Source organism: Excalfactoria chinensis, chromosome 3 (assembly GCF_039878825.1).
Source record: "Excalfactoria chinensis isolate bCotChi1 chromosome 3, bCotChi1.hap2, whole genome shotgun sequence".
NCBI lineage: Eukaryota > Metazoa > Chordata > Aves > Galliformes > Phasianidae > Excalfactoria > Excalfactoria chinensis.
Window position 1 is genome coordinate 76,556,199 of NC_092827.1, and position 14,273 is coordinate 76,570,471.

The following is a 14,273-nucleotide window of genomic DNA, read 5'->3' on the forward strand; positions in this document are numbered from 1 at the left end:
CCCCGGCCATGGCCGCCGCGCAGCCGCCCCCCGCGCCGCCGCCCCCCGCCGCGGGGCCGCCCCGCTGACAGCCCCCGCGGGAAGGGGCGGCCCCGTCGCCGCGCCGCCCGCCCCGGCACCGCCGCGCCCGCGCCGGGGAAGGAGCCGGCCGGGGACGGCGAGAGGGGGAGCCGCGCCGCCGCTTCGGGCCCGCGCTCCTCCCCGGCCGCCCGCCCGTCCCGGAGCCTCTCCCCGGCGGCGGGCAGCGGGAGGATGTCGGGCAGCACGGCGAGGAAGGTGCAGCCCTTCACCATCAGCACCAAGCTCTCCGCGCCCAAGTGCGCCGCCGAGTTCTCCGCCGACTCCTGCCCCGGCATCGCCCTCGCCTCCGCGCTGGACGGCCGCCGCGGGCTCCGTGCCGGCCTGGAGCAGCGCATCTCCCTGTACCTGGCCCAGGCGCGGGCCGGCCCCCGCGAGCAGCCCCGCGGCACCGGCACCGGCCCGGGAGGGGGAGGCGAGGAGGAGAGGGTGAGCCGCGGCGCCCTGGCGCGCTCCATCAAGAGGATCACGCTGTCCAACTGGCACGGGGGGGACGCGGGGGCACCGCGGGACCGCGCCCGGGCCGGCGGCGAGAGGAACCACAACAACAACAACAGCGGCGCGGGGACGGCGCACGTCAAGGTAAGCGTGCCCCGAGTCCACCCATGCGGGCGCAGCGCTGGGTCCCGGCGTTGCGGCGCGCCCCGGGGCTGCCGGGCCGGCTGCTGTGCCCTCCTGCGTTCCTTAGGGCTCGGGGATCCGGGGCGGCTGGGGTCACGGCTTTCGCCGGGGCTGCGGAAGGAGCGGGGCTCGGCCTTCGGGATGTGGCCGCGTGCGGGGAGCCGGGAACTCGCCCCCCCTCGCTTTGACCAGAGGGGAAACCGAGGCCGGGAGAAGGGAAGTGACTCACGGAGGCCGGGACGAGGCCGCTGCCCCCGCCGGGAGCGGGACGGAGCTCGGCGGCCGCCCTCCGGCACCCCGGCCCGGCAGTGCCGAGACCCCCGCGTGCGGGAACGGGGATCCCGCTGCGGTGTGACCGCGGCCCGCAGCAGCTGCTTCGCGGCCGGACAGCGCCGGGAGAGCCGCGCAGCGCTCTGCCAGCCGCTCTCTGCATTGCCAATAAAGGCCAGGCGGAGCCGCGCCGCTCCCTCCGGCACGCGTACAGCTCCGGGCAGCGGCCGAGGTTCTCCCCGCGCTCATATAAGGCAGCGCCATGTGCTCGGCGCCGTGCGCGGCCCTTCCTGTCCGCACGGCGCGGGGGTGTGCGGCTGAGAGCGGGGGTCGGCCGCGCAGGGATGCGGGGTGCGGGTGGGAGGATGGAGCGTCCCCCCGTGGGACGGGCGACGGCGCCGGGGGCAGGAACACGGCAGCTCCCTGGGGCTCCTCTCCATACCTACCCGCGGCTCCCGGGCTCCCTTCCCCTGCCTCTCCCGCTCACTCCCGTGACCGCTCCGTCCCGCGGGTGCCCTTTCCTGTGAGCCAGCTGCCTTTCAGTCCTCATCTCCCGGACTGCCAGGGGTGGCAGCTCGTGCTTTCCCTGCCCTGCTATGCTGTGCTGTGCGGGAGAAGGATGCCCGCTGCCAGCACATCTCTGCCTGGGCACGGAGCGGCTGGCACAAGGTGCTGTGACCAGTGGGATGCTGATGGGGACCTGACCCTCCTCTAGGTCTTTCTCAGGAAGGATGTGGATGGCGAGGATGAGAAGCATGAGGCTGGCAGCCCCCGGTCCGGTGGTTTCTGCTCACCCATGGACAGAGGTTCCCCTTTTGGTATGGTACGTATCCGGAGCATCGAGTGCATGGTTTGGGACTGACAGATAGAGCTGTGGGTTTGCTGCCAAGGAGTCTGCTCAGAAATGAAGCAGAGGGAACCTTGGGGATATGCATGGGGCCAGTGGACACAGTGGGGCTGGCTCTGGGTTTTTGGCCCCCAGAGGCAGTGGGCTATGGGCTGCTGCTGTGTCCAGAGGCTAAAGATGTGAGAGCTGCAGGAAGGCCTGAGAATCTGTGCTGCTATTGAAAAAAAAACAAGTGAGAGAGGGAGAGAAAAAAAAGAAAGTTCTTCTGTAGTACTTGTGGTTAGGCCGAAAGGCTTTGAAATGCAGCTCCCATGTCATCAGCAGGGCAGCACATGCCACAGTGCTTAGGGAGCCTGCAGCCACTGCCTGCCTGGAAGCCTCACTCCCAGGAGGTGCCGGCGGGCAGGAGTGCTGTCACTGGGTCCTTGGAGGGGACCGCTGCCCTGTGCTAACTGGGAAGCCAGCTGCGAGGCGGAGGGCCTTGCATCTCCTCCATGCCTGGGGTGAGCTGGAGGCTGGAGTGGCCAGACCTGGCATGAAGTGAAATCAGCTCCAACTTGGGGTGGCCTGGTGCTTCCCGTGGTGCTCGGGTTCAGCTGTGACAGGGCTGGGGGTAGCGCCTTCTCTGGGAGCGGTGGGGCCCAGCCGCCATGCTGGGAATGAGCTCCGGGTGGCTGTGCTCCCCCCAGCTCCGTGCAGCTGGGCCCAGGGCCGTGCTTGGAGTGGGGCCAGCCCCTCATGCTGGCTGACCTTCGCCATGGCCCCCGGCGGAGCTGGAGCTTTGACAGCGTGTTTCGTCAGCGCCGGGCCCCAGGGAGAGGCCGCGCTTCTCCCTTCACCAGGAGCAGGGGTCTCCTTGGGCCGCTTTGCGTCCTTCCGTCCTCCATGGGGTGACTCTGGAGCACCCCTGGGGTGTCACCGTGCTGTGGGCACGTGCACTGTGCGTGCTGGAGGAGCAGTGAGTGCGGTGCCTGGGACCGAGGCCTGGGAACGGGCCGAGAGGACTTCAAACATGTTGTCGGGGCGGTGAGCTGAGGACTGAGGCAGGCCCACGGAGCTGAGCCAGGCTTCCAAACCACGTGCCTGTCCTGGAGGCGGTGTGGAGGGCCCTGGGGCAGCGCTCTGACCCCCCTTTGCTTTCCAGCTGGCGGGAGCCCCCCCAGCAGCACCCCACAGGGAGAGCCCCAGGAGCAAGGAGCTGGCGGCAGCAAGAGGCAGCGGGCAGATTGCTGTGGGACCCCCGTGCTCGCCCGAGCCGAGCCCCCCACTCGCCCAGTTCAACCGGGAGGTGCTGCAGGTGAGCCTGGCAGGGTGTGGGTTGGGGCCGGCTGCCCTCCATGCAGGCGGTGGGGCGGGAAGAGCTGCGCAGCAGCCTCGAGTGGAGCCATTGTTGCGGCGTGAGATCATGCTTGGCCGCCTCCGCCTGGCTGTCAGCCCCGGGAGAGGGGGTCAGCCCGCAGCGGGCCCTGCTTCCTCCCCACGTGTGCGGGCGCCTTCCCGCCTTCCTCCTCATCTGTTCCCTCCCCAGCAGCATGAGAATGGGCAGCAGGGAGGGAGTGGGGGCGAGGAGCTGCTCCCGCTGGGACGGAGCAGGCAGGGAAGGCTGCTGCTTGCCATCCTGCCCCATTGTGCCAGGGTGGGTTGAGTCCATGTGCTCCGTTAGAGGCATCCACACACACACACGGCTCTTCCTGTGCTGCAGGCGGAAGGTTGGGTGCGAGGCAAACTGCGGGACCTGAAGGATGGCTGTGACCTCCAGGACTGGGAACAGGCAGCTCAGACCCTGCAGAGAGAGATGAAGGACTTCGAGAACACGCTGATAAAGCTCAACCAGGTGAGCTCCCCACCAACCCCAGGCTCTCACGGTGGGACACAGCACCGGTGGCCCCTGGTGCTGAGTGTGGCCCTGCAGATGGGTGAGCAGCTGATGTGTGGGCCGAGTCCTGGCACCGAGGCAGTACGGAGGCAGCTGCTGGCCCTGCAGGAACAGTGGCAGCTCCTGAAACAGACAGCTGCCAACCAGAGCCGGGCCCTGGGTGGGCTGCGCAGCCTGCAGGACTTTGGCAGAAAGGCAGAGCGGCTGGAGGCCTGGATGCGGAGCAAGGTGCGGGCTGTGGGCAGCATGCCCTGGGGTGGGACACTGGCTGCGTCCCCACCTGCTCACAGCCTCCCCTGTCCCAGGAGGAGAAGCCCTCCCTGGCAGCCCTCCTGCAGGAGAGCCCGGACAAGATCCAGCTCACCCGCCGCATCCTCGACTTGAAGCAGGTGGGAGGCTGATGGGGGTTGATTTTGGGGGAGCTCAGCCTCACAACTCACTTCATCTCCCCCTTCCAGCTTGCAAATGAGGCCTCACACCTCTGTCTCTTCTTTCTGTCTCTGTGGGCAGGAGGAGCAGCAGTTCCAGAGCCTGCACGAGGAGCTTAACAGCCTAGCCCAGAAGCTAGAGAAACAAGGCAAAAGTGAGAGCAGGAGCATCTCTACCCGGCGCAAGCACCTCAATAAGATGTGAGCAGACACAGCATGAGCTGTGCAGGGCACAGTTGGACTTCCTGCTGGTGCAGCCAGCTCCGTGGTACAGGTCACCCTTCACCTCTGCCTTCCCATCTGTGCAGGTGGCTGCGGCTGCAGGGAACCCTGAAGGAGCATCATGAAGCTCTGCAGCTGGCCCTGGATGTTGCTGCCTTCCTGCAGCAAGCAGATGCCCTGCTGGATGCAATCCATGCCAAGGTACTGGCACTCAAACCCCAGGACCACACAGCCCCATGCAGAATGAAGTTGGGTGGGGAGCACCCCGTTCTCATGCCGTGTGTGAAGGCTGCCATGCTGAGTTCAGGGATCTGGAGAACAGAGCTCAGTGTGGGATGAGAGTCCAGCACAGCAAGCACAGCTTTGATGGACAGCATGTGTTAGACATGTCAGCAGGTCCTGTCCCTCTCCCACCACTGACTGTAGCTTTTTCTTGCAGTGGAGGAGTGTCTGCAGTGTGGGGAAGCAAGGGGAAGCTGAGATAGGCCGGGATCAGGATGTGAGGGACATAGCCAGCCAAGTGATGGTAAGTGCAGCGCTCATCCTCTGAGCCAGGGTAGCATCCCGGCAGATGGGTTCATGTGTCTTTCCAGGTCAGCTCTGGCACCCATGGCATATTGCATGGGGAAGATGCCCTGGGGGACAGCAGGGAGACAAACAGCCACCACATCCCTCAGCAGTCCTGCCACTGCTCCCTGCCTGCTCCTTGTCCTCCAGATGCTGGATGTGACTGTGTCCCAGTTGCTCAGCCTGCAGCCCAGCTTGGCAGCTCGTGTCACTGCCAAGCACCGAGATGTGAAGGAGAACTGGGCCCAGCTCCAGCAGACATTGAGGTAGGGCAGCTCCCACCTTGCTCCCTGAGCTCCAGTCCATCCTGTGCCCTCTATACTACGCTGCACTCTGCTCCTTTCCAGGAACGAGAAGGCTCTGGCACTGGCTTCAGCAAGTGGTTTCCCAGGGAGTGAAGCTGTGGCTGTGATCACTGAGCCCTGTGGACGTGTTAGTGTCCAGGAGTCGGAGGGGAAAAACACAGGAGACAGACAGAAGAGAGGTCCTGGTGTCACGGTGAGCATGGCAACTGAGCCCCGCTGCCACAGCATCTCCAGGGCTCTGCAGCAGGGAGAAAGACAAGCCTGTGGGAATTTGGTTGTTGGCCAAACCCTGTCACTCAGCCAGGGTTGGGATACAGAGAACCATAACAATGAGCCCCTCAATCATACAAAGCTAAGCACACTTTGGGCTGGGCAAAGGAGGTATGCGTCCTTTTGTGCCATAGGTGCAGAAGGACATGGCGAGGAAGATGGCGGAGCACATGCAAGGCGAAAGGAGCAGCCCCAGACCTGCAGCATCAGGAGGGGACAGCAAGAGGTATGAGCTTGGGAGGTACCTGTCGAGAATGGAGTGGGAACTGAGGGGCACCTGCTAGGACCCAGCTTGTCACTTGCATCTAAAGTTCCTCCTCAGGGGGCACAAAGGTGCTTGGGTTGCGGGGGACCCCATGGCAGCCCCAGACCCTTCATTCCCAGTGAAGCCTGAAGGAGGGGGTTCCCCGTGCTTAACTGCCCTTTCCCAGCAGGAAGAAGAGAATCCCTGCAGAGGCAGAAGCAGAGCAGGGCATGCGGCCACTGGCAGCCCAAGTTCAGGATACCTGCCAGGTAGAGCCATGCTGGACCACAGCTCCAGCACTGGGGCTGAGCCCCATCAGGCATGGGGCAGCAGGGGGTCGCTGGACAGGGCCATCCTAACCACTGTTTTCCCTCCAGGAGGGGCAGGAGGCAGTGGGCAGCCCACAGGTAGAGGCCATGCTGCGGGAGCTGGGTGAGCTGTGGGAGGACCTGCAGAAGAAGCACCAGGAGAATGGTGCAGTGCTGCAGGAAATCGATAAGGTGAGCAGCATCACCTGCATGTTGGGACCCATGGCAGGGCTCTCTGTAACCCTGGGTGGCTCAGAGACTGTTGTGGGGCTGTTCCTACCTCCCTGCTGTCCCCACAGGCACTGAGGCTGGTGGGGGAGCTGGACCGTGCTGAACGATGGCTGCAAGCTGTGGCCGGGTCACTCTCAGAGCCAGCCCCCATGAGAAGTCCCACAGAGCTGCGCCGGGACCTGGAGGGGACAGACCGTCTGGAGAGGCAGCTCATGCTGTGCAGCCTCAAGCTCCAGGCTCTGCGGGAGGAGGCAGCGAGCGAGACATCTGTGGAACATGAGGGAGCAAGGAAGATGCAGAGGAAGGTGGAGATGGTGGAGGAGAAGTGAGTAGCAAGGGTGGGCTGTGTCCTCCCTGGTCTCAGGGTGGGTAAGAGGCAGATGGAAGCTCTACCCGAGGAGCTGCAGGGGGTCCTGTTCCCCATGTCAGACATGTGTCCCTGTAGGCTGGCACGAGTACAGTCAGCACTGCGGCGCCGAGCTGCTGACCTGCGTGACTCCTTGGTGCTGTCTGAGTTCCTGCAGAACCTGCAAGAGGAGGAGTCACGGAACCGGCAGGGACCTGCGGCGGTGAGCAGTGGGGATGGACCAGCCCAAGGGTCGGTCTGTAGCAGGCAGGGAGACCCTGGGGGGCCCTTCTTCAGCCTGGCTGCTTAGAGGGTCACTCCCCACTTCACTCACACCCAGTGTCTCTTGGCTTCAGCCAGGGAGCAGGCATCACAGCTCGCAGAGGGTTTTTCCCCTGCTCTCGGCCCAGGCTGAGGACAGCGAGGTGAGCAGTCCTTTGGGAGAGCTGCAGGAGGCTGTGGAGATGCTGAACAGTGCGGTGAAGGAGCGTGAGCGGGTTGTGGAGGTGGCAGCGGAGACGGAAAGCCTGGAGCGCCTGGTAGGAGACGGGACGTGAAGGCTGAGGGGTGTCACCCACATTGTCCACCCACAGCTGGATGTGCCACCTAGTTGGGATGGGGAATGCACCTTGACTCATCCCTGTGGGGCACAAACGGGATCAGTGTTGAAACAGGAGGGTATCCCCGTCTCTCCTGTGCTGCTGCATCTGCACTGGGGCTCATCTCCCTCCTCCTGCCCACCCAGGTGGCAGAGGTGTCCCCGCGCCTGGAGGCCCTTTGTTGCGAAGCCAAGGCCCTGGCTCATGACACTGCCCAAGCAGAGAGCAGTTTCACCACAGTGAAAAGCGAGAAGGACCTCCCGGGGCTGCAGGGCCTGCAGAGCCGGCAGCAGGACATGGAGGTGAGCCCAGGAGCACCGTGGCCAACTGAGTGCTTGGTGGAGAGGTGTTGGGGCTGGATGAGGCCATCCTGGTGAGGCGCTGGCCCCTGGGGGCCCAGGTGTCGTCAACCTTGGCACGCTGTGGTGTCCAGGCTGGAATTTTCCAGCAGAGCCCAGATTGGGCCAGGGAAGGGAGAGCACTTACGTCAGCTCCCATGTGCCAGCACCCGGCTGCCAGTGCCTCGCTCATCTTTCTGTCAATGGGGAGGTGACTCAGGCAGGCATGCAGGGTAGCCACAGCCCTTTGCTTTGCTCATCCTCCCGATGCAGCATTGCTCTCTCCATGCCCAAGGAGAGCCCCCACATCCCTGCTGATGTGCTCCTCTCCATTCCTACATCACAGGGTGCAGGAGAGCCCATCCTGGCTGCAGAGAGCAGCACTGCCCCAGCCCTTTTGAGCAGTGGGAAATGGGATGGGTTGGGTGCATTCTAACCAGCATGTAAAGTGGATCTCGTGCTGTTGGGAGTTCATTACTATGTCACACTAAACATCCTAAACCCTTTTTTCTCTCTGGTCTTCAGCGTGTGGTGTCAGAGGGCCTGCAGGGGAAGCTGGAGGAGCTGGAGAAGAAAGCTTCCCGCTTGCAAGAGCTCTGCCCTGCACATCTGTGCCCCATTGGCCAGGAGGCGCAGCGCACGCTGCAGGTGTGGGCAGAGCTGCAGGAGCTGCTGCAGGAGACCCGTGCCCACGTGCAGCAAGCTGGTCAGCTGCGGCACTTCTTCAAGGATTACTTGGCCATGATGTAAGTGACAATGAGCTGCTGGGGGTTACCTTTGTGGCAGTGGTGCTGACGGTCTGACGTTGCCAGAGTTGGGGATGCTGACATGTACGTAAGCAGTGCTGGAACCAGAGTCAGGGACCAAGACGTCATTTATAAGATCTCATGTCACTCAGCTCAGCTGAGGAACAGCCACTGGCAGCTTTTAGGACTCTTTATATGATTAGAAACCACGTCCTCTAGGAGATAGAGGACAGGTCAGGAATGGCTTCCCTAGGGCTGAGCTGGTCTGTACCTTAGCCTATTCTTCCTGCACCCTCAGCTCCTGGACAGAGGACACGCGGGCTCAGATCTTCTCAGAGAGCCCAAGCAGCCATGGTCTCCTGGAGCCCCAGTGTGAGGAGCTGGAAAAGAAAATCGAGGGGAAGCTGAAGGAGTTTGAGAAGCTGGCAGCAGCAGGGCAGCAGCTGGTGGCTGAGGAGCACAACTTGAGTGCAATGGTAAGTGGTGAGCAGCCTCTCAGCATCCTACAGAAATCCTGCTGGAGCAGACCTGGAGGAGAGAGCAGGCTGTGGGCACGGAGCCTGGTGAATGGTACAGGGTCCCTGCAAGCCACCCAGCGCCTCCTTTCCATCCTCACAGATCCAGGAGCGCCTGGAGGAGCTGCAGAGCATGCTGGGCTGGGTGCTGGTGCGCTGGCGAGCGCAGAGGCACCAGCGGGACCCCGGGAACAAGCAGGAGGACAGGAAGGATCCAGAGAGCCCCTTGAGAGCATCCCCTGCTGGACGGGTGAGCACCCAGCTGCACTGAGAGCTCTGAGTGAAGCTGGTGGCACAGAAGTAGATGATGAATGTGTCATGCCCTGGGACACCTGGTGCTTCAGGCAGGACAAGGGGAGTATTGTCTTGAAATAGAGCAACCTTTCCTCTACTGCCTCTTTCCTTTTAATCCCCAGGAGCAGTGTGCCCCATGTGCTCAGGAGAGCATCCTCAGCCAAGACAGGATCACACTCTGCTCCCTCCCTACACCTGTGCCAGGTCCAGAGCCGCAGGCGCTGGTGGGAGCAGTGGGCTCCCTTCCAGCATTGCCTGTCTCAGACATGCCACTGAGAGGGGAGGAGAGCTGGGGGGAACTTAGCAACTTGGGACCCCCTGAAGAGACTCTGGCCTGGGATTCCTCTGAGACCTCTACGCTGCTGTTGCCACCACGGGGCCCCAGTGGGCTGGGGGGAACGGTCAACTTGATCCTAAGCATCAGCAAGAAGGGTGAGAAGAAGAAGGTGCAGATTGAGGAGGCGCCAAGGACGGTACGTGGGGCTGTACCATAAGTGCAGGACCGTGGGGAGCTGTGCCGGGGGCTCATAGGGCATCTCCCATAGCAGCACCTGGTTGGGATGTCCCCAGGCCTAAGTCTGCTGCATTCTGAGCCCAAGGGCTAAGGACGAGCTTGTGCCACCCGCTTGTCTGCACTCCCTTGGCTAAAGCTCCTCACCTCGCACTTCCCTCACCTCTCTCTATCTCTCTCCTGCTGCTCAGCTCCCTGCCACTAAATCCTCAGGCTCTAAAACCCTTTGGAAGCGTTGCCAGGGGCTTTTAGGAAACACTTGGGGTAGTTTAAAGCGAAAGAGAAAGCTGCCTCACCAGCTGCTGGAAGAGGTAACAGCCCAGGAAGGCTGCATGTGGGGCAGTGGCTGCATGGTGTGAACCCACCCGCTCTAGATCTATGCTGCCCTGCTTTGCCACAGCACTGTGCCTGGCACTGAGGGTGAAAGGCTGCAAGCTGCCCCAAGGGCCGGGGGTGGCAGGCCCCAGGGTGCTGGGAGGTGCACTCCAGCTCCTCCAGGCCGAGCTGCTGCCTACGGTGTGCTGGGGGTGCTAGGGGAAGCTGTGTGCTCCTAGCTCCACATGCCCAGTGCTGTGCGAGTGTTTTGGGAGCACGGCCCTCACCCGTCTGCTCCTTTGCGTCCACAGGCACCACTGGAGGAGAGCTATGGGGAGAAAGCCGGGAAGAGTTCCAGCACACCACAGCCAGCAAAGCGACCACCTGCCGCGTCCTGCTGCCCACCAGCACCCAGTGCTGGTACATCACCAGCTTCACACACCCTGCCCAAAGCCGGGGCTGGGTCCCTCTTCAACAGCCTGCAGCGGAGGGAGCGGGCGAGGGCCGAGCAGGCACGGCTGCTGACACTGCAGGGCATCATGGGCTCCAGCTCCCTGCAGCCCCCACCTGAGGAGCGCCACGGCCCCACCAACACGTGGCCTCTCAAGTGTGGCCGCAGGAAGGCGGCGGGGGCAGCCCCCAGCCCCCCACTCGGGGAGCTGCTGCTCTACGTGAAGAACCCCCTGGTACGGGACATAGATGCCGAGTGTGGGGCGGCCCCCAGGCACCCCCGGCCCCGTTGCATCTCCCCAGGGTCGAAGCCCACGTGTCCCCAGCTTGCTCTGGGCTCTGTGCTGAGCCTGGAGCTGCCCAAGGACCTGGGGTGCCTCCGGGACGCATCAGCACGGGAGGAGAGGCAGGGCACGGGAGTGCAGCTCTGGCAGCCCAGCTGCAAGGCCAGGCAGCAGGAGGAGGGCACGGGGGGACAGAGTCAAGATCTGGGGAAGACTCCTAAGAGCGAGCAAGGAACGTGGTTTGAAGAGGTGAGCTTCAACCCCAGCTATGGCCGGCACAAGGCCTGGGGCCTGGAGGAGCACGGCAGCCCGCAGCAACCCAGCAGTGCTGGTGAGGGAATCCTGGACTCTAGGCCAAGCCGGCCAACCCATGTCAGCAGCCGGGAGCGGGACGCGTTGGCCACCCGCTCGTACCAGGATGGCAGCCCTGGCAGCGGGACCAGGCATCACGAAGCTGCTCGGCTGGAGCAGGGGCCATCCCCCACCGGTACCCCGGGCAGAGCAGGAGCAGTTCTCAGCGCTGCTTGTGCTTCCCCCGCTGCTCCCACCCAGCTCTCTGTCTTTGAGTGGGCACTGGGCCCCCCGCAGCCCCCCAGCCCGGCACTGGGATCCAAGGTGTGTCACCCTCCCCATGGGCAGTTTGAGGAGGAGGAGGAGGAGCTGCAGGCCATCTGGGATGGGGCGGGTGAGCGGCGGGCGCCCAGCCGCACAGCATGCAGCCCCCCCAGCTCCGACACCTCCGGCGGGCCCCTCATCCTCTCAGCAGCCAACAACGTGCTGGTGGCCAAGTTCACCCTGCCCAGTGCTGCACGGCTTATGCACAGCCCGCCTGGGGAGAAGAGCCATGGGGTCACCCCATGCTCGGAGGAGCCACCATCCACAGCCCCCTCGGACAGCCCCAGCGTGTGGGATCGGCACAGGCAGCGGGAAGATGAGAGAGAGGGCAGCAAGGTCAGTGCTGGGCTGGGAATCTGCCCTGGGCTGAGCCAGCACTGCTTTACCAGGTGCTGCTCTGATCTGCTTGCAGGCTGCCACCGGGAGAGCGGAGTTCCAGATGATGGAGGGGACGCTGGAAAGGAAGCACGTGCTGCAGGCGGGGGGCAGAAAGGTATGGCTGCTTTAGGAGTGGGGTGCTGGGGCTTGAGGCTGTGGGGTGAGCGGCCACTCCATGTCACAGCCATCCCCTCCACATCCTACAGGCGAGCTGCCGTACCTGGGGCCTCTTCCATGCCGTGCTGATGAGGCAGACGCTGTGCTTCTACCAGGACCGCAGGGACAGCCTCAAGGTACAGTGCTGTGGGGGTGGAACCTTCCCCCCACTCAGGGAACTGAGAGCTGCGTGTCTCACCTCTGCTTCTGCCCCTCCCTGTGGTGCAGAGCTCTGTGGTGGCCCTTCCCCTGAACCTCTCCGGAGCCATCTGCACGCCGGACACTGAGTATATGAAGAAGACCAACTGCTTTAGGCTGCAGTGAGTACAGAGATGGCATCCATCTGCAAGGCATGCTGGTCTTGCTGTTGACTTATTCTCCTCTCCCAGGCTGCGGGATGGCTCCGAGTATCTCCTGAGGGCTCCCTCCCAGCCCCTCATGAACGAATGGGTCTCCAAGCTGCAGCAGAACTCAGGTGAGCGGCCCCTGGGTGGGCGGGAGGAGCAGGCACCCTGCCTACAGCTGGCGGGATGGGGACAGCCAGAGTGCAGCCCTAGCTGCTGATTTGTGCCTCTGTGCCCCAACGTGCTGTTTGCTGGTCACCAGGTTTCCCCGAAGTGGATTACTTTCAGGCAGCGACGCAGTGCATCGAGAGCCCCAGGGCTGCTGGGGGGTGAGTAGCCAGGGGCCAACCAGTTCCTGGGGCGGCTCTGTGCTGTGCTTGATGGTGGGTGCTGCTCTCCTCTCACTGCATCTGGCAACTCACATCGTGGCAGTAGTGTGCCATTAGGCACCTTGGGTCAGCGGGTACTAGCTGCTGCTTCCCCTTGGCCCTTCCATAGAAGCTTTGAGCTCCATCAAGCCTACCTGGTACATCTCTGCTCCTTTCCAGGTTCAACAAGGTGCCCAGTCCCGGGAGCCCCCACCTGCAGGGACACCACCAGGCCATGACTGCCAAGAGCCCAGAGATTGTGGTGCTGCCCCGCTCCAACACCCGCCTGCAACAGCCGCTGGGCACCCAAGATGGCCCAGCCGATGGGACAGTGGCAGCAGGTGACTTCCTTGCCTTGATGGCCTCCTACATTCAGGGCCCATAGAGTCTCCCCCACTTGTTGCCCACATACAGCCCTGCACGCAGAGCTCCCTGCCTCCTCTCTGCAGCTCTGAGGGCTGTGGAGGGAACAGCCCCGGAGGAAGCTGTAGGCTGCAGATCAGGCTGGACGGCAGTGGGGTGTGGGTGAGGAGTCCTAGGGTCACTTGCCCAGGAATGGGGATGAGAAGGACCAGTTACCTGCCTGGGGATACCAGTAGGTTTCTCTGTGCTCTTTGGGGCTGATACCAGGTTGTCTTGAGGTGCCTTGGCTTGTGTGTCGGTGTCTTGCATTTGGGTCAAGGCAACTTACTCTTATAGAGCACGTTTCCACTTGAGTGTGCATCTCCCAGGTGTCTTGCTCCCCCTGCCCCCAACGTGTCTCTTTTCTGCTTCAGAGGATGTCTGTGGGGCCGCCTGCCATGCAGCTGGGTCCAGGGAACAGCAGTGGTCACCCAGGATGTCTCCTGGGCTGTGGGACAACAGCGGCCCAGACGATGACTACGGGCTGGTGGCCAACAAGCGGAGATCCTACTCCTTCACATCAGGTATGGCAGTGCACACGTGTGGGGCAGCCCTGCCCGGCAGTCCCCGTCCCACCCACCGGCATTGGTTGGAGTGGTGGTGGGGTGGGTCACCTGTCCCACCAGGAGGCATCTTCTACACCTTGGGCCAGGCTGAAGCGTGGCTGCTCTGGGCTAGGTGCTGGCTTTGCTGTCACTGCCAGGAGATGGCACCAGTGCCCTTGTCCCTGCAGCCACCTGCCAGAGCCGGTATCCCCATCCCCGCTCACTGCTCCCTCCCACAGCCACCTACCAGAAGATCGTGCCCGTGGCCGTGCCCCAGGAGCCACCAGAGGCTGGAAGCAGCTACTCGGTCACGCTGTACATCAGCGAGCAAGCAGCAGCCATGCCCAGGGCACGCTGCCACTCCTTCGTGGCCCGGCCAGGGAGCCCACAGGACGTGCTAGCAGAGAAGATCCCTCGCCCCAAGAACAAATCTGTCTTCAAGAAGTTCTTTGGGAAGAAGGAGTGACCTGCAGCCTGTCCGTTTTCCTCCTCTCAGGTGCTTTCCTCGCACCACGTCCGCTCTCAGCACCAGCTCACCGCTCGCCCCCTCCCTGGGGGGAGGCTGCACTGCACCCCGGCTTCCCTTTGTGGCACAGGGTGCTCGCCCCCAGGCGTCTCCCCACACGCAGTACAGGCACGGGTGGGAGGGTTGTTTTTATTAAAAAACCGATAGACATTTGGCCTGGGAGCTGCTTCATCCAGCCTGCAGCGGGGCTCTGAGTCCTTGCCGAGGAGGGTGGCGGTGCCGGCCGGGGAAGCGGCTGTCAGGGCTGGGCTCGGTGCCTGGCACCCTCCCGAGG

The 14,273-nt window shown here is 63.4% G+C and overlaps 1 protein-coding gene across 2 annotated transcripts; it reads left to right on the forward strand.

Moving 5' to 3' along the window:
- The first annotated feature begins 136 nt into the window (after positions 1-136).
- LOC140250418 (uncharacterized) lies at positions 137-13,942 on the forward strand. 2 transcript variants are annotated; one of them, XM_072333123.1, is made up of 31 exons: positions 137-660; positions 1,685-1,792; positions 2,961-3,113; positions 3,519-3,650; positions 3,729-3,920; positions 3,998-4,081; positions 4,203-4,321; positions 4,429-4,543; positions 4,782-4,868; positions 5,060-5,175; positions 5,257-5,407; positions 5,619-5,710; positions 5,916-5,997; positions 6,106-6,228; positions 6,336-6,592; positions 6,713-6,836; positions 6,970-7,152; positions 7,359-7,514; positions 8,076-8,296; positions 8,595-8,772; positions 8,915-9,061; positions 9,228-9,578; positions 10,243-11,616; positions 11,693-11,773; positions 11,865-11,951; positions 12,043-12,134; positions 12,204-12,289; positions 12,421-12,487; positions 12,707-12,867; positions 13,303-13,452; positions 13,713-13,942. In XM_072333123.1, exons 1-31 carry the CDS (start codon positions 253-255, stop codon positions 13,937-13,939), a joined length of 5,904 nt encoding a protein of 1,967 aa, XP_072189224.1. In that variant the 5' UTR covers positions 137-252; the 3' UTR covers positions 13,940-13,942. The 2 variants fall into 2 exon arrangements, with proteins under 2 accessions (XP_072189224.1, XP_072189225.1); XM_072333124.1 differs by having other exon boundaries at positions 5,919-5,997.
- The last annotated feature ends 331 nt before the right edge of the window (positions 13,943-14,273 follow it).

Coding starts and splice junctions, on each gene's coding strand:
- LOC140250418 (XM_072333123.1), top strand. CDS start 253: ATGTCGGGCAGCACGGCGAGGAAGGTGCAGCCCTTCACCATCAGCACC. Junction 3,114..3,518: donor TCAACCGGGAGGTGCTGCAG/GTGAGCCTGGCA, acceptor CCTGTGCTGCAG/GCGGAAGGTTGGGTGCGAGG. Junction 11,952..12,042: donor ACCGCAGGGACAGCCTCAAG/GTACAGTGCTGT, acceptor CCTGTGGTGCAG/AGCTCTGTGGTGGCCCTTCC.